The sequence below is a fragment of the Bos javanicus genome, chromosome 15 (assembly GCF_032452875.1).
Source record: "Bos javanicus breed banteng chromosome 15, ARS-OSU_banteng_1.0, whole genome shotgun sequence".
NCBI classification, from domain to species: domain Eukaryota; kingdom Metazoa; phylum Chordata; class Mammalia; order Artiodactyla; family Bovidae; genus Bos; species Bos javanicus.
The window spans coordinates 37,710,628-37,732,110 of NC_083882.1; the positions used below are offsets into that span (position 1 = coordinate 37,710,628).

General features: G+C 42.9%; 1 protein-coding gene and 1 non-coding gene across 2 annotated transcripts; both read left to right on the forward strand.

Annotated features, from left to right (window-relative positions):
- Window positions 1-12,324: 12,324 nt before the first annotated feature.
- Window positions 12,325-17,788, forward strand: LOC133261187 (calcitonin receptor-stimulating peptide 2-like). The gene is given in 6 exon segments (XM_061439704.1): window positions 12,325-12,409; window positions 13,315-13,409; window positions 14,153-14,284; window positions 16,919-17,059; window positions 17,061-17,091; window positions 17,639-17,788. Coding segments are annotated over 5 exon segments (516 nt in total). The 5' UTR covers window positions 12,325-12,409; window positions 13,315-13,323; the 3' UTR covers window positions 17,765-17,788.
- TRNAY-GUA (transfer RNA tyrosine (anticodon GUA)) lies at window positions 14,554-14,624 on the forward strand. The gene has a single exon. It is a non-coding gene; the product is annotated as a tRNA-Tyr (tRNA).
- Window positions 17,789-21,483: the final 3,695 nt, after the last annotated feature.

The window sequence follows — 21,483 nt, forward strand, 5'->3', positions numbered from 1 at the left end:
CCATAGACGGCAGCCCACCAAGGTTCCCCGTCCCTGGGATTCTCCAGGCAAGAACACTGGAGTGGGTTGCCATTTCCTTCTCCAATGCATGAAAGTGAAAAGTGAAAGTGAAGTCTCTCAGTCGAGTCCGACTCTAGCGACCCCATGGACTGCAGCCTACCAGGCTCCTCCGTCCATGGGATTTTCCAGGCAAAAGTACTGGAGTGGGGACAGGCACTCTGTTACTTCCCCTCCATTTAGCCACTTTCTGGCTCTGGCCCACCTGCCCTAGACTTCCTCAGTGCTTCCCTTCTCAAAGCCCCAGCACTTACTGTCCCTGTAAATCAGCCCAGCATCTACTTATTGCGGTAGGTAGAGTAAAGAACGTCCTCACTCCCAGAAGTCTACATCCTTGGAAATGCAAATATGTTACTTTACATGGCAAAAGAGACTTTGAAGATGTGATTCAATTAAGGACCTGGAGATGAAGACATTGGCCTGGATAATAAGTGCTGTGCTGTGCTTAGTCGCTCAAGGGAACAATTGCTTTGCAATTCCATGCACTATAGCCCGCCAGGCTCCTCTGTCCATGGGAATTCTCCAGGTAAGAAGAATACTGGAGTGGATTGCCATGTCCTCCTCCAGGGGATCTTCCCAACCCAGGGATTGAACCCAGGTCTCCCATACTGCAGGCAGATTCTTTACAGTCTGAGCCACCAGGAAGTCAAATGGTGAGTGACCTGCTATTAGGAACCATATTGTAATCTGGCAGAAAGTTTAAAGCACATTTATGGAATATCAGAATTAGAAAGGAAGTTCAGAATCTCTCAGTCCAATAAATTTGTTCACAAAAGTGGAAACAGACATCCAAATGTTTTATTAAGTCACACCTTTTGAGTTAGGGGGTAGGAATTAGAATCCTAAATCAAGACCGGGAGCTGACTGTGGCTCAGATCATGAACTCCTTATTGCCAAATTGAGACTTAAATTGAAAGTAGGGAAAACCACTAGACCATTCAGGTATGAACTAAATCAAATCCCTTACGATTATACAGTGCAAGTGACAAATAGATTCAAGGGATTAGATCTGATAGAGTGCCTGAAGAACTATGGATGGAGGTTCATGACACTGTAGAGGAGCCAGTGATCAAAACCATCCCCAAGGGAAAAAAAAAAAAAAAACGCATAAAGGCAAAACGGTTGTCTGATGAGGCCTTACAAATATCTGAGAAAAGAAGAAAAGCTAAAGGCAAAGGAGAAAAGGAAAGTTATATCCATTTGAATGCAGAGTTCCAAAGAATAGTAAGGAGAGATAAGAAAGCCCTCCTCAGTGATCAATGCAAAGAAATAGAGGAAAACAATAGAATGGCAAAGACTAGAGATTTCTTTAAGAAAATGAGAGATACCAAGGGAACATTTCATGCGAAGATAGGCACAATAAAGGACAGAAATGATATGGACCTAACGGAAGCAGAAGATATTAAGAAGAGGTGGCAAGAATACACAGAAGAACTATACAAAAAAGATCTTCATGACCCAGATAACCATGATGGTTAGAGCCTGGCTAAGGCCAGACATCCTAGAATGTGAAGTCAAGTGGGCCTTCAGAAGCATCACTACGAACAAAGCTAGAGGAGGAGATGGAATTTCAGTTGAGCTATAGAAAATCCTAGAAGATGATGCTGTGAAAGTGCTGCACTCAATATGCCAGCAAATTTGGAAAACTCAGCAGTGGCCACAGGACTGGAAAAGGTCAGTTTTCATTCTAATCCCAAAGAAGGGCAATGCCAAAGAACATTCAAACCATTGCACAATTGCACTCCTCTCACATGCTAGCAAAGCAATGCTCAAAATTCTCCAAGCCAGGCTTCAACAGTATGTGAATTGTGAACTTTCAGATGTTTAAGCTGAATTTAGAAGAGACAGAGGAACCAGAGATCAAATTGCCAACATCTGTTGGATCATCAAAAAAGCAAGAGAATGCCAGAAAAACATCTACTTCTGCTTTATTGACTATGCCAAAACCTTTGACTGTATGGACCACAACAAACTGTGGGAAATTCTACAAGATATGGGAATACCAGATCACCTTACCTGCCTCCTGAGAAATCTGTTTGCAGGTAAAGAAGCAACAGTTAGAACTGGACATGGAACAACAGACTGGTTCCAAATTGGGAAAGGAGTACATCAAGGCTATATTTTGTCACCCTGCTTATTTAACTTATGTGCAAAGCACATTATGCAAAATCCTGGGCTGGATGAAGCACAAGCTGAAATCAAGATTGCCAGGAGAAATATCAATAATCTCAGATATGCAGATGACACCACCCTTATGGAAGAAAGTGAAGAGGAACTAAAGAGCCTCTTGATGAAAGTGAAAGAGAACAGTGAAAAAGTTGGCTTAAAACTCAACATTCAAAAACCTAAGATCATGGCATCCAGTCCCATCATTTCATGGCAAATAGATGGGAAACAATGCAAACAGTGAGAGAGTTTATTTTCTTGGGCTTGAAAATCACTGAAGATGGTGATTGTAGTCATTAAATTAAAAGATGCTTGCTCGTTGGAAGAAAAGCTAGGACAAACCTAGACAGCACATTAAAAAGCAGAGCCATGACTTTGCTGACAAAGGTCCATCTAGTCAAAACTATGGTTTTTCCAGTAGTCATGTATGGATGTGAGAGTTGGACTATAAAGAAAGCTGAGTGCCAAAAAATTCATGCTTTTGGACTGGGATGTTGGAGAAGACTCTTGAGAGTCCCTTGGACAGCAAGGAGATCCAACCAGTCCATCCTAAAGGAGATACTGTTGAATATTCATTGGAAGGACTGATGCTGAAGCTGAAACTCCAATACTTTGGCCACCTGATGTGAAGAACTGACTCATTAGAAAAGACCCTGATGCTGGGAAAGATAGAAGGCAGGAACAGGGGACGACAGAGGATGAGATGGTTGGATGGCATCACCTACTTGATAGACATGAGTTTAAGCAAGCTTCAAAAGTTGGTGATGGACAGGGAAGGCTGGCGTGCTGCAGTCCATGGGGTTGCAAAGAGTCGGACATGGCTGAGTGACTGAACTGAACTGAATCTTGACTCCAAGCACACTTTTCACTATCCCCTCCCCTGACTGCAACCACTGGCAAAGTAAAACAATCTACAAAACCAACCATGATGTAAGATAAGGTGAAACAATGAGTAATGCAAAAGTGAAGAAATTTACTCATCTGGATTGGTTTAGGTTTGGGCTTTATTCTTTAGCAGTCTACCTATCTTAAATGACAGCACCAATGTGTAATTTCCTTCTGCAAAACTGTCAATCTTCTAAATGTTGGGCCAGTAATTGTATATGATGCCTGGTCATTGAGCCTCACTACAAATCACATTAGCCCTGAAGCAAGCATACATGTCCATGTTGTCCTCTGAGTCCTCAGGGGACCAGACCTCTCATCAGATGTAGCAGATACAAGCCATGTTCAGGTACCTCAAGCCTCAGTGGCACCTGGGAATATAACAAAGTCAAGCCAAATACTCTTATTATGTTCTTGCCAATAAAACAAAGAAACTACAGTCCATTTTTAAACTGTTGGGGCTATGAGAGATATTGCATACATAGTGCCTGGCACATAGCTGAAACTCAATTGATGACATTATCATATTTATATATTTTTCCTTTGTTTTATACATAACTTTTCATATCCACTGCACATGCAACATCTTTTAGATAATTTTATATCCAGGTTATTAATAAAACATTGATGCTCCCTTTCTCTGGTATTTACATAGATCCACTTGTTCTGAAGGTCTCAGCAAGGGGCTTCCATAGCGGCTTACTGGTAAAGAATCTGCCTACCAGTGTAGAAGACACAGGTTCAATTCCTGGTCTGGGATGATTCCACATGCTACGGTGCAACTAAATCCATGAGCCACAACTACACAGCCAAAAATAAACAAATACAGTTAAAAAGAAAATAAACATCTTAGCAAAATCCCCACCAGGATTTACATCCTGCCTGTCTTTGGCAACCACTTCTGTTCTTGCTCCCCTAATAGTGGTTTTTTAAAACTCTAAACATGCTTTAGGGAAATTATTCAGAAGCTTTGTATCTCTTCCCATGTTGATTAACATAAAAAAGTTTTGGTTCATGCCCTTCTTTATACGACACAATCAACTTATTAAGGCTTTTTTTTTTAGAGACATTTTCAGTTCACAAGAAAGTCCAGGGGAAGGTACAGAGACTTTCCATATGCCTCCTGCATTGACACATTCATAGCCTCCCCCAGTATCAAGAACACCCACCAGAGTGATATATATGTTACAACAACACTGACATCACAGTCACTCAAAGTCCATATTTAACCTTAGAGTTAACATTCACTGTTGTACATGCTATGGGTTTGGACAAATACGTAAGGACATGTATCTATCACTAGAGTAACATACAAAGTATTTTCACTGTCTTAAAAAAATCCTCTCTTCTCTACCTATTCATCCCTCTTTATGGTTCTTTGGATTTCCGTCTCTCTGCTTACATTTTTGCCCATCTGTTCTTACATGCTGTCTGCCTGACAGTCCTTAGCATATTAATTATGGTTGTTTTAAATTCCCAGTCTAAGGCCAAAACCGTGCCATGTCTGCTTCTGATCTTTGCTCTGACTACTCATGTTGTGTTTTTTTGCCCCTTAGCATGTCTTGTAATTTTTTTTCTTGCTAGCTGGACATTATGTATAGGATAAGAGAAACTGCTGTAAATAGGCTGTGAGTAAGGTGGCAGTGAAGTCTGTGCACAGGGGGCGATTTCCATAGTCCTATAATTAGGTCTTGGTCTTTTGGTGAGCCTAAGCTTCCAGACTGTGAACTTCACAGGTGTTTCTCAGTCTTTTGTTTCCTCCCCTCTTAGGTAAAGGAAGTAACTAGAGTGTCCTGGAGTTGAATATTTCCCTTCTCCTACTTGCAAGACTAGAATTGAAGTTAGCTGGAAATTTCCCATGCCCCCAGGTTACTTAGGCTCTGATAGTATTCCAGCAAGTTAGGCTCTGGGTAACTAGTTTCTCCTGAAGGCAGACCTTGTTAAGAAAAATGTATGCTCTGGTATATTTCAAAATGGTTCCTTTTCTTCTTCCCTTCCTAGAATGAGGAAACTTTTCTCCCATATTTAGTGTGAGAACATGGGCTCCTGGAGGTAAATCTCAGACAATTGCTGGGCAGGAAGGTGGGTTTTCAACTTTCAGAGTTTTTTACACTGAGCCTCCAGCAATTTGTCAGTTATAGTTCACGTTTTCCTACTCTGTCTGGCACTAATTTCAAGTGAGTCTGCCCTTGTGTCTCGTAAGTATTCATCTGTATATCATGCCAATCTTGGGGGCAGAAATTTGCCCTTTTGGTCTTTACTTCTTCTAGGGATCCTTGAAGAGTTGTTGATTTTTTAGTCTGCTCAGCTTTTTATTTGTATTTATGACTTCTAAACTTCTCTGTGGCATTTTCAGTTGAAATTTTTCAGTTAATTTGATAGCTACAAATTTCTCCCAGACTGAAGCAAAAAAAATTTGTGTTGTTGCTACTGCTGCTAGGGGCTTCCCAGGTGGCACCAGTTGTAAAGAATCCACCTGCCAACACTGGAGATGCAAGAGAGGAGGTTTGACCCCTGGGTGGGGAAGATCCCCAGGAGAAGGAAATGGCAATCCACTCCAACACTCTTGCCTGGGAAATCCCATGGAGGAGCCTGGCAGACTACAGTATATGGAGCAGTAAAGAGTCAGATACACACGACTGAGCACACACACACACACTGCTGCTAAGGTTGTTAACTGTTGTGATTTTGTTGTTGTTGTTGAATCTGTATTATACATGAATTGTAAAGAATTACAGGAATAAGTTTTTAGGTGTAAACCTTTTGACTGCATGGAAACTCATGTAAGAATTTTCAACTATTAATACATTGAGTCTCTGGCTCACCCTGATAAACCATCTTTTTAAAAAAATTTTAGGTCAAAAAGCACAGAAATCTAATTTTAAAGAATGGAAATAGGCATTAAAGTGAGAGGTTATTATAGTGTTAAATCTTTTCTTTTTTTTTTACAAACCAGATTGTTTCTAACTGATCCTGATTTTCAAGTTTAAAAGTTATGAAATAAGGTTATAAAATCAAGAACCTAATAGTCAATGACTATTTTTAAATTAGCATTTTCCTTGGCACCTTTGCAAGATCGTTCTCTCTTTACTGTTGTCCTGAGATGGTTCAGGCAGGGCTGGACACAATCACAAACAATTCATGATCAATCGTGGAGGTATAAAATTCCCAAAGTTCACTTCATAAATCAGGAATGCATTCAGAGGAGAATGGTTTTGTATCCCACACTAGGAGATCCTAGATTTTAGAGGACACCCTAGGGGAAACTGTTATTTACCTGTCTCATTCCTAGAAACTTCTATCAGGAAACTGTATGTATCAAATAAAATAAAAGAAGTCTGACTGAAATGTTTGCACTCACAAATTGGGAATCTCTAACTAGGTCCAGTTTATCTGCAGCCTGGGATTAGAGATTTGTCATAGAGATTGGCTGGTGAATTTGCCCCAATGAATTAATTTCCATTCACTCAATAAACATCTGCTGAGTGCTGACTAGTGAGCCAGATGTGTTACATGACAAAGAAAAGGACAGTTTTTAATAAACCTTAATACTCAGCTGATCTCCAGTAGCATATTGGGCACCTACTGACCTGGGGAGGTCCTCTTTCAGTATCCTATCATTTTGCCTTTTCATACTGTCCCAGAAAGAATGAAGGGATGGAGCCAAAGCAGAAACAATACCCAGTTGTGGATGTGACTGGTGACAGAAGTAAGGTCCAATGCTGTAAAGAGCAATATTGCATAGGAACCTGGAAAGTTAGGTCCATGAATCAAGGCAAATTGGAAGTGGTCAAACAGGAGATGGCAAGAGTGAATGTCGACATTCTAGGAATCAGCGAACTGAAATGGACTGGAATGGGTGAATTTAACTCAGATGACCATTATATCTACTACTGTGGGCAGGAATCCCTTAGAAGAAATGGAATAGCCATTATGGTCAACAAAAGAGTTGGAAATGCAGTACTTGGATGCAATCTCAAAAACGACAGAATGATCTCTGTTCGTTTCTAAGGCAAATCATTCAATATCACAGCAATCCAAGTCTATGCCCCAACCAGTAATGCTGAAGAAGCTGAAGTTGAACAGTTCTATGAAGACCTATAAGACCTTTTAGAACTAACACCCAAAAAAGATATCCTTTTCATTATAGGGGACTGGAATGCAAAAGTAGGAAGTCAAGAAACACCTGGGGTAAAGGCAAATTTGGCCTTGGAATACAGAATGAAGCAGGGCAAAGGCTAATAGAGTTTTGCCAAGAAAATGCACTGGTCATAGCAAACACCCTCTTCCAACAACACAAGAGAAGTCTCTACATATGGACATCACCAGATGGTCAACACTGAAATCAGATTGATTATATTTTTTGCAACCAAAGATGGAGAAGCTCTATACAATCAACAAAAACAAGACCAGCAGCTGACTGTTGCTCAGATCAAGAACTCCTTATTGCCAAATTCAGACTTAAATTGAAGAAAGTAGGGAAAACCACTAGACTATTCAGGTATGACCTAAATCAAATCCCTTACAATTATATAGTGGAAGTGAGAAATAGATTTAAGGGACTAGATCTGATAGAGTGCCTGATGAACTATGGATGGAGGTTCATGACATTGTACAGGAGACAGGGGTCAAGACCATCCCCATGGAAAAGAAATGCAAAAAAGCAAAATGGCTGTCTGGGGAGGCCTTACAAATAGCTGTGAAAAGAAGAGAAGCAAAAAGCAAAGGAGAAAAGGAAAGATATAAGAATCTGAATGCAGAGTTCCAAAGAATAGCAAGGAGAGATAAGAAAGCCTTCCTCAGGGATCAATGCAAAGAAATAGAGGAAAACAACAGAATGGGAAAGACTAGAGATCTCTTCAAGAAAATTAGAGATACCAAGGGAATATTTCATGCAAAGATGGGCTCAATAAAGGACAGAAATGGTATGGACCTAACGGAAGCAGAAGATATTAAGAAGAGGTAGCAAGAATACACAAAAGAACTGTACAAAAAAGATTTTCACGACCAAGATAATCACGATGGTGTGATCACTGACCTAGAGCCAGACATCCTGGAATGTGAAGTCAAGTGGGCCTTAGAAAGCATCACTATGAACAAAGCTAGTGGAGGTGATGGAATTCCAGTTGAGCTATTTCAAATCCTGAAAGATGATGCTGTGAAAGTGCTGCACTCAATATGCCAGCACATTTGGAAAACTCAGCAGTGGCCACAGGACTGGAAAAGGTCAGTTTTCATTCTAATCCCAAAGAAAGGCAATGCCAAAGAATGGTCAAACTACTGCACAATTGCACTCATCTCACACGCTAGTAAAGTAATGCTCAAAATTCTCCAAGCCAGGCCTCAGCAATACGTGAACTGTGAACTTCCTGATGCTCAAGCTGGTTTTAGAAAAGGCAGAGGAACCAGAGATCAAAGTGCCAATATCCGCTGGATCATGGAAAAAGCAAGAGAGTTCCAGAAAAACATCTATTTCTGCTTTCTTGACTATGCCAAAGCCTTTGACTGTGTGGATCACAATAAACTGTGGAAAATTCTGAAAGAGATGGGAATATCAGACCACCTGACCTGCCTCTTGAGAAACCTATATGCAGGTCAGGAAGCAACAGTTAGAACTGGACATGGAACAACAGACTGGTTCCAAATAGGAAAAGGAGTACGTCAAGGCTGTATGTTGTCACCCTGCTTATTTAACTTCTATGCAGAGTACATCATAAGAAACGCTGGGCTGGAAGAAGCACAAGCTGGAATCAAGATTGCCAGGAGAAATATCAATAACGTCAGATATGCAGATGACATCACCCTTACGGCAGAAAGTGAAGAGGAACTAAAAAGCCTTTTGATGAAACTGAAAGAGGAAAGTGAAAAAATTGGCTTAAAGCTCAACATTCAGAAAACTAAGATAATGGCATCTGGTCTACCATGTCATGGGAAATAGCTGGGGAAACAGTAGAAACAGTAGCAGACTTTATTTTGGGAGGCTCCAAAATCATTGCAGATGGTTTTTGCAGCCATGAAATTAAAAGACACTTACTCCTTGGAAGGAAATTCATGACCAACCTGGATAGCATATTCAAAAGCAGAGACGTTAATTTGCCAACAAAGGTCCATCTAGTCTAGGCTATGGATTTTCCAGTGGTCATGTACGGATGTGAGAGTTGGACTGTGAACAAAGCTGAGCGCCAAAGAATTGGTGCTTTTGAACTGTGATGTTGGAGAAGACCCTTGAGAGTCCCTTGGACTGCAAGGAGATCCAACCAATCCATTCTAAAGAAGATCAGCCCTGGGTGTTCTTTGGAAGGACTGATGCTAAAGCTGAAACTCCAGTACTTTGGCCACCTCATGCGAAGAGTTGACTCTTTGGAAAAGACTCTGATGCTGGGAGGGATTGGGGGCAGGAGGAGAAGGGGACGACAGAGGATGAGATGGCTGGATGGCATCACCAACTCGATGGACGTGAGTTTGAGTGAACTCCGGGAGATGGTGATGGACAGGGAGGCCTGATGCGCTGCAGTTCATGGGGTCGCAAAGAGTTGGACAGGGCTGAGCGACTGAACTGAACTGAACTGAACACTCAGCTCAGCTTGAGGCACTCAGAAAGTGCTTGAGGGAAGAATTAATCTCAGTCCCTCCCTATCTAGAGAGGCTTTTTAAAGTAAAGCCTGTAATAGCCAGAGGCTATGTTAGCACCCTCTATGGTGCAGACCCTGTCTCCTGCCCCAACAGCTATCCTCTGTAGCCTGCAAAGATTTCAGAGTGAGGAATGGATGTTTGCTTTGAAGAGTGAAGACATGGCAGTCATGGGTGGAGCTCCAGCCCACAAAGTAAACTAGTTACAAAATCAGCTTCTAAAGTTGTTAACCACTGCAGTCACCATCGCACTGGTGAAACCTGTGGTTCTCTCATCAGAAAAATGCAATCCAGGTAAACACATACTAACAAATGATCTCAGAAGGTTCATATATGAGAAACCTCTTTCTTTGGAAGTCATATCCGCAAGAGTATTCTAAAAGTCAGACTCAACTAAATGGCAGAGCCCAATTTATACTGCCACAACTACCTACTAAGCGCCCTTCACCAATTTAGACTTGCAAATCTGTATGCAGGCCTAAGCCAAGGTTCGGAATCCTAACTGCTAAGCCGCCAAATTCCCATCTGGGTCTCAGCTCCAGGACACACTGAGTATGCGATTCGCCATTCTGAGCCCTCTCCTGGGTCTGCTCACCTTTCCCAGCTCTGAGCTCAAGCCAGCACACGCAACCAAGGAGTTCTTCCATTTCCGTTTCCCCTTCCCCACCCTGCCCTGCCAATTGACCCTCAGGCGACTGAGTTTTAGATACTCAGTTCCCCAGCCCCGAGATTTTTATTTTTCTTGCATCAGTGCCACTCCTGGGTTAAGAAGCAGAAAACTGGAATAAGGCCTCTTGGAAGTTAGGTGTTCTGAACCCTGAGACCACCAACCTGAAAGGGGAAGAGGTGTGGCGCGAGGGCCGTGTATCGAAGGATATACAGTGGTTTCTGAACCCTGGACTGGGACGTGGACCTGGGGCCTGGGCCACTCATCACACACCCAGGCTGGTTTCGGCTCTGCCTGGCAGAATCACCTAGCTGGGGTCCTTGCAGCCCACCGTTGGCCCGCGATGTGGCAGATGGGCTCGCAGTGCTGGGGCATCTGTAGGGGAAAACAGCAGATTGCGCATGTGCAGTAGACCTCGCGCCCCTGTAGCCCGGGAGCAGCCGTCTCTATTCTCTTAGGGCCGTCGAAAAGGGCTTGGAGTCGAAAAGTCAGGCAGAAGGTTCTGCAGCTTAGTTGTGGAGGGTGTACGAAGGTCGACATGCTGCTTAATTGGGTGTTACTGCAGTCGTGTGCATAGGAACCCAAGACGCTTGAGACTGAACAAATTCAACCCACGTGGATGCCCCTGTGCACCAGTGTTGTTTTATGAGTTCCGGTGGTGTGGGAGTGGGCACACATTTAGAGACAGTAATGAGACTGTGTGTGGGAAAGAGTATGGATGGAAGTGTGAAGTGAGGAGGCTGAGAGTGCAGAGGTGGAATCACATGCCGTCAGGATATTTTGGCATGAAGCACATGGAAACTGCGGGGAAATTGGGAAATGGATGGGGCAGGTGAGAAACGAAGGATGGCTGGTTAGGAAGGGGATGGATCAGTACATGCCTTGAAGTTTAGGAAACATCTATGCCTTAAATCTCCCCGCTGAGCGCCAGCGGGGCATCCAGGCCTTCTTACCTGTATGTTTGGACCAGCCATTGCGAGTCTGGCAGAAAACGAAGTGGAAATTTCCATAGTATGGGTTGCAGTCTTACGGAATCCCTTATGTGGACCAGGAAGGTCTTCTAGATCCCCCCCTAGGAGGGAAACAGTTTCTAGCTTGACTGTCCCTCAGACACACAACTCAATCGCAAAAATGGAAGAGAGGGTGTTCAGAGCGCTGTAAGGCTAAACTGGGATCGGTTGCCTTTCGCTAGAAACGCCAGATACTAAAATAAAGATAATTTGAGTTTTTTAATTAAAAAAAAAAAAAGTTTTCAAGATGGGAATATAGTCCCCATTTCAAAGATAAGTGTGTTGAAGCACTGATAATTTGCTATGATCTTACTAGCTTATATTGGCACAGCTGGTACTGACTTCAGGTCTGACAAAGTCCTTGCCCCTCCATTTCTTGATTCCCAGAAGCCCCATCCCTCTGTGTATCATTCTAGCTGCCTGAATCAGACGTGTCCTCTAGTTTGGGGACAGAATCGTCCACTCTGCTGTACATTAACCCTCAAAGCATCACTTGGGATACTGTCAGACTGCAGGGCAGCCAGGATTCCTTGTAATGTTGGACGCTGCCCTACAAGATCGTCACACAGTTGGGATGGAGTAGGACGTGTTCAAAACTCGAGGAACTAACAGGTGAGATTTACCGTGACGTCAATTTGTCCTCAAATTGCTGGTCACATTTATGTGTATTCTTTTTTGGGTCCCTACCAACCCTCCCACCCCTGCCATCAGTGATCTCAATGCAAATACACTTGGGGTGGGCTTCCTGGATGCTCCAGGACGCAAATGGTGACACCATCATTCTGGGGCTTCAGGATCCTTCCCATCATTGGTTGCCTGGAGCTCTTGGACCACCCCAGACGCAGAGCTGCGGAAATAAGAGCAGCTGCTGGTGCTGGAGGCATCACAGGCAGGCATTACCAGATCGTGTCACTTCTGCAGTGCAATCGCCTACCGCCAAGGCTACTGTCACTGCTCCCTCCTCTGCTCCAAGCCGCCCAGTTCCTGTTGCCAGGTAAGTCTGGAGACTCCAGCTTAGCTGGATTCTATTCCCTCCCCCTCCCTTCCCTTTCCTCATTACTTTTTCTTACCTGATCCCCTTTCCGGTATCAAGAGTGTGGGTCCGCGTTCTCATCACACTCTGTGTCACTCCGCGGTTCTTCCCAAGGATTCCTCCACAAAGGTAACACGGAATGGTCTCAGTTCCTGTACTTCGTGCTCCACTCTCCCCTTGCTACACCGGGCTCCAGTCTCTCCCGCTTCACACGTGCTTAGGTCAATTTCTAGATTTTGGAGCTCTCCAGGTGCCACCTGCAGAGCAGGAAGCAGGAATAACTTTGTGCGGACCGAGCGCTCTCGGAGCACATCTCATGCCTAGCGGTCCGTGGGAAATGGGTTCAGAATTTGCGCCGTGGGTTCAGAACTTGGTCCAGCCAAAGCGGGTGGCAAATAGGTACAACGACTGAGGGGAGGGTAACTGTTAAACGCAAGCCCCAGTTGCAGGTTCTGGGAGCTTTTTTCCCAGTTTAAGTTCTGGGTCCCAATTTGAGACTCTCCCAGCTTTTAACAGGATCCTCTTTGCCATAGTGTGGAGTGGCTGACTGGTAGAATTTGGTTTTTTAATTTTCAGGGATTTCAACCGCAGTGATAAGTCCTCTCTAACCCCCTTCCCCAGTGAGGAAAAGCCCAGCACCAGCAGGACAGCTCTGGGTGGCCCAAGGGGGAAAGCTGTGGAGACAGGTACTCCCTGTCTGTCCTCCAGGAGTCCTGGCCAACAGGAAACGATGGTGAAGGGGAGTGAAATGACCAGCCTGAAACCAGGATGCAAGGGTGTTAGAAGCCGAGGTAGGGGTAGAGCCCAGGTCTCTGGGTTCACTAAACGAACTGCTGCAGGTGGTCATGTCACTTTCCCCCTTGCAGAGAGACGTCATGGGGTTTTGGAAGTTTCTGCCCTTCCTGGTCCTCAGCTTCCTGGCCGTGTACCACGCAGGCATGCTCCAGGCAGCACCATTCAGGTAAGACAGTCCCACCAGGTGTCCTCTCACCTTCCATAAGTGCTGTGTTCTCAGTTGTGCTGTGCTGAATCTTTAACAACTGGCTCCTGGTGCAGGGGATGAATGGTGGTAATGTATGAATGCAACACTTGCATAGAAAGCTTATCATGAACTTTTTATAACACAAGGACGTGTAGCACACAGTTTACAAATAGGCATAAGACAGTACTCGTTATTATAAGTTTCATATAACTCATTGAACTTCATAACATACTTTTGTTGCTTTTACCAAACATTTGTATCTTGAGCAAAGATAGCTGCTAATTTAACCATAATTTGAAAAATAGATTTCATCTTAATCTCCTGCTTGGCCAATACATTTGCCATTAAGTCTGATATGTGATCTAGTCATCTAATTTCTCATCCTCATTCAAATTATATTTATTAAACTGAAACCGTTTTCAGACTCAAACTGCCATTATCATTTAATTTTTAACAATAGCTGCATTTAACACTGAGCTCATAAAGATCCAGAAAATCTAACTATCAGTTTCCAGCAAACCATTTCTTGGAGGTCACACCAGAGCCTAACTGCTGGAGAAGCAGCATTTTTGGATAGAAAATGGGTTCATTTCCTCCACTGACAGTTGGAGCAGCCACATCCTCAGGGGAAGCTGCAGAAACCAGGAAACCTGGCTGCTTACCCTGAGGGTGGAGGTAGGCAGGGACTCAGACCTAGTATTGGACTTGCTTCTTTTCCCTAGGTCAGCCTTGGAGAATGACTTTGATCCTGCTATACTCACAGAGAAGGAAATGTGCCTCCTGCTGGCTGCCATGGTGAACAATTATGTGCAGATGAAGACCAGTGAACTGAAGCAGGAGACAGAAGCCTTCCGGTAAGGCTCTGCCCTCCACTCTGCTCTTACCCTCTCCCCTGGCTTACCAGGAAGGGGTATCCTGACAGGTAGGAGAGAATATAGCTAGCCAGGCAGCCAGCAAGCTGTCACTGTTCATGCCTGGGGTCCAGCTCTTCTACAGGCTCCACTGAAGACAAAGATCATGTGAAGGGACTATGGTTGCCCACATGTAAAAAGATGCCTTTCTGAAAGCAGTGGGGGAAGCTGTGGAATCGCTCACTCTGGAAATTGTCTGGCAGTCCAGTGCTTCCCTGGTGGCTCATTGGTAAAGAGTCTGCCTGTAATGCAGGAGGTCCAGGTTCAATCCCTGGTTGGGGAAGATCCTCTGGAGAAGGAAATGGAAACCCACTCCAGTATTCTTGCCTGGAGAATACCATGGTCAGAGGAGCCTGGTGGGCTACAGTCCATGGGGTTACAAGAGTTGGACATGATTTAGTGACTAAACCTACCTACCTACTGAGGAAACCTCCCAGTATTGGAGGAGTTTAGCCTCATAAAGTAAACCCAGGGAATGAATCTCATGTATTTCAGGGGATATAGAAATGTGGCCCCTTCTCATTAACCGGTGCATGAAATTCTTTCACACCTGCAAGGCATCATCATTGCACATTTGCAAGGTGAAGCCAGAGCCCTTACAAAGGATGGGGTCAGGTAGAGCAGTGTCTGAGGTAGGTCCGGGGCCTTTAGATGTGTAGAATCTGTGGATATGTGCATGTTCTCACTGGACCAGACACCCTTCCCCATCCCCACCTCCCTGTGCACCCTGAGTTTTGAGTTTACACCAGCAGAGCCATGTATGGCACTTGCATCCACCCTGAGAACCTCTCTGCAGAGCAGGAAGGACTGAGCAGCATGTGGAATGCCAGAAAAGGTCACCCCTTCCCCACCACAGCCCTACCCCACTCAGCAAACCTGAGTTCTCCTAGTGGAGGGTGTGTGAGCTTGCCTCCTGCCTGCCCCCTCCCACCTCTGCTCCAAGTGCCCTCTCCCTGGTCTAACCTTCTGCATGACTGCCTTCTGGGGCAGCCCTGGTGCATGATATTGTCTGGCTTGTCTTTTCCCTGCAGCCTGGATGGCTCCAGAGCTAAGCGGTGCAGTAATCTGAGTATCTATGTGCTGGGCATATACACACAGGACCTCAACAAGATTTACATATTCTACTTAACTAAAACTGGGGACAGAATGCCTGGAAAGAAATCAGTCATGGTCAGAGTTTTAGAGAAAGATCACAACACCTCACATTGCAAGTAAAAATGTTAGTTGGTCAGCCATGTCCAACTCTTTGTGATCCCATGGACTATAGCCCACCAGGCTCCTTTGTCCATGGAATTCTCCAGGCAAAGATACTGGAATGAGTAGCCATTCCTTCCTCCAGGGGATCTTCACAAACCAGGGATCAAACCCAGGTCTCCCAAATTGCAGATAGATTCTTTACCATATGAGTCACCAGGAATTAGATAAACACCATGACCCCCTCACATTGGCATGCCCCAAAGTACCTACTCCACCCATTCCTCTCCTTTCCAATTTCTTTCATCCTATAACTTGATGCATGTGATCTTCTCTGGTTGCTCTTTGGGCTGGTATCAGTGACTTTCTTTAGAGCAGTGGATGTCTGGAACATCAGATGGGAGGAGGGAGAGCAGGTCAGAAGAGAATCAGGAAGAGATCAGGAGAGAGCTGGCAGCCCCAGGAGTACCTGTGGATTTCATAGTACAGCTTCCCAGTCCTGCTTCTGAACATGCCTGTCACTGGGGGAATAAAAGTATATTTCTAAAAACACCAGAGCTGTGGTGGTTATTGCTCTAGCTACATCCCATACTAGATGGATTCGGGGACCTGTCTGGCAAGTAGCCTTAGCCCTGGGTAGCTGGAGTTAGGGCTTGACGGGTGGTCCCCGTGAGCAACCTCAGGTAGCAAAAACAGGAGCACTGAGGAGCTACATAGCACTTCTAGGACTTGATGCTACAAATTCACTTCCTTTTCCAGGGAGACAGGGGAGTTTTTCTTTTCCTAAAAACACTGAGTCCCTGAGAATGGGATGCATCCTTCAGACAGTCTTTAAGAATGAGGTTCGGTGTGGTACTGTAATCTCTCTAGTCACCTAAGCTTAGTTAAGTTTTCATTTGCATGCATGTTCAGTCATGTCTGACTCCTTGCAAGCCCATGGACTGTAGCCCGCCAGGCTCCTCTGTCCATGAGATTTTCCAGGCAAGAATGCTGGGGTGGGTTACCATTTGCTCCTCCAGGGAATTTTTCCAACCCAGGAATTGAACCCACATCTACTGCATTTCCTGCATTGGATTTTTTTTTTTTTAACCACAGAGCCACATGGGAATCCCAAGGTTTTTACTTGCACAGAAAAGATTGGCTGCTATAGTTCTGTGTTCCATGGCTTGTTGTCCAGAGAGGGTTTGGTTTTTCTGACACTCCTGGAAATGGAGAATGATTGTGGCATTTTCTCTTATGCTCTATGATTTTCTGCTGTGATTTTGTGCTTAGAAGAAATATTTAAGGTTCATTGGTGCCTCTCAGAGCAGTAATTTTACTGTGGGGTAGCACTTGCCCTCAACCTCTCACTGACAGACTCTTTTTCTCCATTCTGCAAATCAGCGTCACTGCCCAGAAAAGATCCTGTAACAGGGCCACCTGTGTGATCCATAAGGTGGCAGGCTCACTAAGCAGATCTGGGAGTGAGATTAAGAGGAACTTCATGTCCACCAACGCCTTTGGCCGCGCCGCAGGGACCTTCAGGACTAAGCAGTGAAATGACTCCAGGAAGAAAGGTGAGCATGCTAATACCTCAGATAGCAGGGCAAATGGCTGGGTATTGCAGGGGTACAGCCCACACTCTAACACTTCCTCTATCATAAAAAAATCCACAGCAGAGTTGCTGGCCCCAGTGTCTAGATATAGAACAGAGAGTCTGAATATCTGAAACCCCTCTATTCATTTCTATTTTCCAGTGTCTTATTGTGACACTGAGAGGAAATATAGATCCTATTCATTTAAAATACTGTTCTTTGTAGTTATAATTGTAAGTATTCTAGTTTTTTACTTTGAAAGGCAGAGAGCCTTCCCTTTGGAGTAAGCCCTACAATGTCATGTACATCTGAATTCAGAGTGTAGACTTGTGTTCAAATATTGTGTTTGCCTTACTATGTAACCATGGAGCAGACCCAGTTACCCCATGAGCCTCGGTTTCCCCATATAACTTGAAGGCAACAATCGTACCCACCTTTCATCATTAATATAAAAAGTAATTGAGATAGTACATGACAAGAGCCTCATTATTAATAAGTACTAATATTCTATTCTTTTTTTTCCTCCTAGGTCACCAAGAAGCTGAACTCCATTTCTTCTAATTTGCATGAAAGCAACTTATTGAAAAAAAAAATTGAATGGAAGACACATATATATGCATGCCTCTTGATACTGAAAACATTTCTTTTTGCTTGAAATAAAGGCAAATGAAGAATAAAATCATTGCAATTACCCAATGTGCATCTTTTTATATTTGATTCTGTATTCAGTAAATATGACACATATCTCATTGACTTAGCTGGTAGCAAATCTGGACCCTGTCAGCCAACCTGTCAGCTGTTCTGTGAAACTTCAGGAGCACATGAGGTCGCTGACTTGTGGGTGTCTGGAGGGCACATAGTAATACCAAGCCTCAGTGGAACTCTTTTTAAAGAAATGTTTTTTATCATAATAAATGCATATGAATGCATTATGCACTTCATCAAGATAAAAATATATTTTCAATACAGTTAAAAGGACAGTTGCTGCTATTTATGCTGCTTTTCCCATGAGAAACTCAGGGAACTGTGAACACTTTGTTGACCAGGCTGGCTTAAATGAGGCAATGATACCATGCTTGGGCTGGGTCATCAGCATCATGTACCCTCAGTGTCAAGTGAAAAACCCTTATTGGAATTAGAACCCTCAGCATCTCAAAGACACATTCACATTTATTTTCAGGGAGTGCTCTGGTCCCCACCCCCAGAGGTTATCTGTTCTCTTCTCCTTGACTCAGATTTCTCCTTACCCATCCCCCATTCCTGTCTTACCTCCCAACAGCCACTCTTCATACCCCCAACAGCCTGCAAAGCCCTTTAGAAGCAGTGGCTAACAATCTGAAAGGGGATCACAGACTGGTAGACCTGGAAAGATCATCAGATACCATCTAATCCAATGTTTTACTTTCTGAGGTGCAGAGAAGAAAAGTGCATTGCTCAGAGGCCTGAAATAAGTTTAACAGAGACATTGCCATGTTTAACAATCACTGAGTCTCTCCTGTAGGCTTAACACTATTTTAGCTCCAGGAAGAGCAATGAACAGAACAGACAAAAACCCCTGCATTCATGGGGCTTATATTCTAACCAGGGGAGGCTGAGGTGATCCAGCTGTAGAGTCAGAGGCATTCAGTATTAGAAGGAATCTGGGATGTCATAGGGTCTAAAGGCTTATTAAATGCAGAAATTTCCCAGCATCAACATTCTTGGTATCTGTTGGAAATGCTAGATACCAGCTATTAACTGTAACTTCCAAGATGATTGGACAGCCCATTTCACTGGTGGACAGTCAGTTTTTTTTTTTTAATGGATTATACTTAAAAAATATAGATATTATTTATTTATTTTTGGCTGTGCAGGGTTTTCTCTAATCGCAGTGAACGGGGGCTACTCTCTAGTTGTGGTGCACAGGCTTCTCACTGCAGTAGTTTCTCTTGTTGCAGAGCACAGGCTCTAGGTGTGCAGGCTTCAGTAATTACAGCGCATGGGCTCAGGAGTTATGGCTCCCAGGCTGTAGGGCACAGGCTCAATAGTTGTGGCACATGGGCTTAGTTGCTCAGTGGCATGTGGAACCTTCCCAGACCAGGGATCGAACCTGTGTTCCCTGCACTGGCAAGTGGATTCTTTACCACTGAGCCACCAGGGAAGCCCTAAGTGGGTTTTTTTAATTAGAACACCATTCTTACTACCTACTGATTCTACTTATTTCCTCAGAAGCTCATAGAATTACGACCCTTGTTCCCATTCATTCTTTACTCATCATAAAATTATATAAAGATAGATCAGACCATGCCTCCCTTAGGTACAGAATTCTCCACTGACTCCACATCTCAGAATAAACACTTGGGGCATTGCAGTGGTTTCTTAATCAACTCTACTTTGTCAGAGGATATGTATTAAAATTTATTTCCAAATTCAATTTGCTTGTGATTTATTTAGGATTTTGTATTACCTTTGTTAAGTCTATAACTGGGGCTACAGCAATGGTATCACCTGAATTGATAAACTTTTGAACTTTTTCTGTTTTAAGTCAGTGCAAATACTGTGGAAATTATCTCTGCCCTTAGCTTGATGTAATTCACCTGTGAAATTTTCTCAGCGTTCCTTTATAACATAGTACCTAGCAAAGTTTTCAATTTCTGCCAAGGTTACTCAATTCTATTATTATTTTGTTTTAATATATAGAATAATATATATTCTTGTTTTATATGTATTTCTGTGAAACTTTCGGGCTTCCCTGGTGGCTCAGAGCTTAAAGCGTCTGCCTGCAATGCAGGAGACCTGGGTTCAATCCCTGGGTCGGGAAGATGCCCTGGAGAAGGAAATGGCAACCCACTCCAGTACTCTTGCTTGGAGAATCCCATGGACGGAGGAGCCTGGTGGGCTACAGTCCACGGGGTCGCAAAGAGTTGGACACAACTGAGCGACTTCACTTTCATGCATTAGCAAATTGGACTTTTTCATTATAATTTAAAATCTTCATATTTGAGGCTATATCTTCTTTTTCATTCTGGATATAGTGTATCTGTATTTTCCTTAGTCTAAGAGGTATATGACCTGACTCTACATCGTTTCTCTGATCGCCTCCTAACCCATTGCTTGCTCTACTTCCAGCTTCCTCTAGGTCTTTACATTTACTATTTTCTCTGCCTGGCATGCTATTCCCTCAATGTCTTACATGACTAACACACTCCCTTTCTTTCAGAAGTCTGCTGAAACATCACCTTCTCAGAAAAGGCTTTCTTGTATGCTTATATATGAAATGGCTCTGATCACTCTCTACCAACATTCAGCTTATTTTACTAATATAGAGCTTACCATTTTATCCACATAGAACCTATCACTGTCTAAAATGTTATATATTTAGTTAGTCTATGTACTCCCACTAGCATGTAACCCTATGAGAGAAGTTGCATGGATATTTATCTATATCCCTGGATTGCAGAAAAATTCTGAACACAGTAGCCCTTCAATAAATACCTGTTGAGTTAATAAACTATGAAACTCTATGAACTTCTGGCTTTTTCCCCCTCTGAATTCATCTTTAACCATGCATCATATCATAGTTTTGAGAAGGTTGTCGTTTTAAAAATCATCTTTAATTTTTCTTTTGCTATCTACTTTAACTGAAAAGTTATTTAGTAGAGAAATTTCAAATTTAAAATAGCTTTTAAAATTACACTTCAGTTATTTAGTTCTAGACTTTTTGCACTGAGTTTTGACAAAGTGATCTCTATAATTTTTTGCTTGGAAATGTATTTAGATTTTATTTGAGGCATATCATTGTGGCCCTTTCTCACAAGTGTTATAAAGGTAACAGAAAATAAAGTACTTTCCCTGAACTTAAAATTTTCATATAGGTATCTATCTATATGTATGTCTATGGATATGTAATTAAAGGGATTAATTATATTATTCTTATCTATTATTTTTGCCTGGGTAGTTGATCAAAGACTAGGAGGGCAGTAAAGTTTCCAAGTATTATTTTGTCTCTGTGAATTATACCCTCATATTTCTAAAAACATTTACATATTATAAAGGTTTTCTTGTTTTAAAAATCTACTTTTATAAAGTATAATTTATATAATATAAAATTATATAGATGAATTATATTTCCATGATTTTTACCAAAAGTATACCACACGACCTATGTAACCATCATAATAGAAGGTATGGAATATTTCCATCATTTCAGAACGTTCTTTATATTACTGTGAAGTCAATATCCTCTGAACCCCTACCTCTTATAATCACTGATTATATAATTATATAATTTCCGTCACTGTGGACTCATTTTTCAATAGATATATGCTATGTACTCTTTATTATCTAGCTTTTTTTCACTCAGCATTTTGAGAGATTTATTTATATAGTTGCATA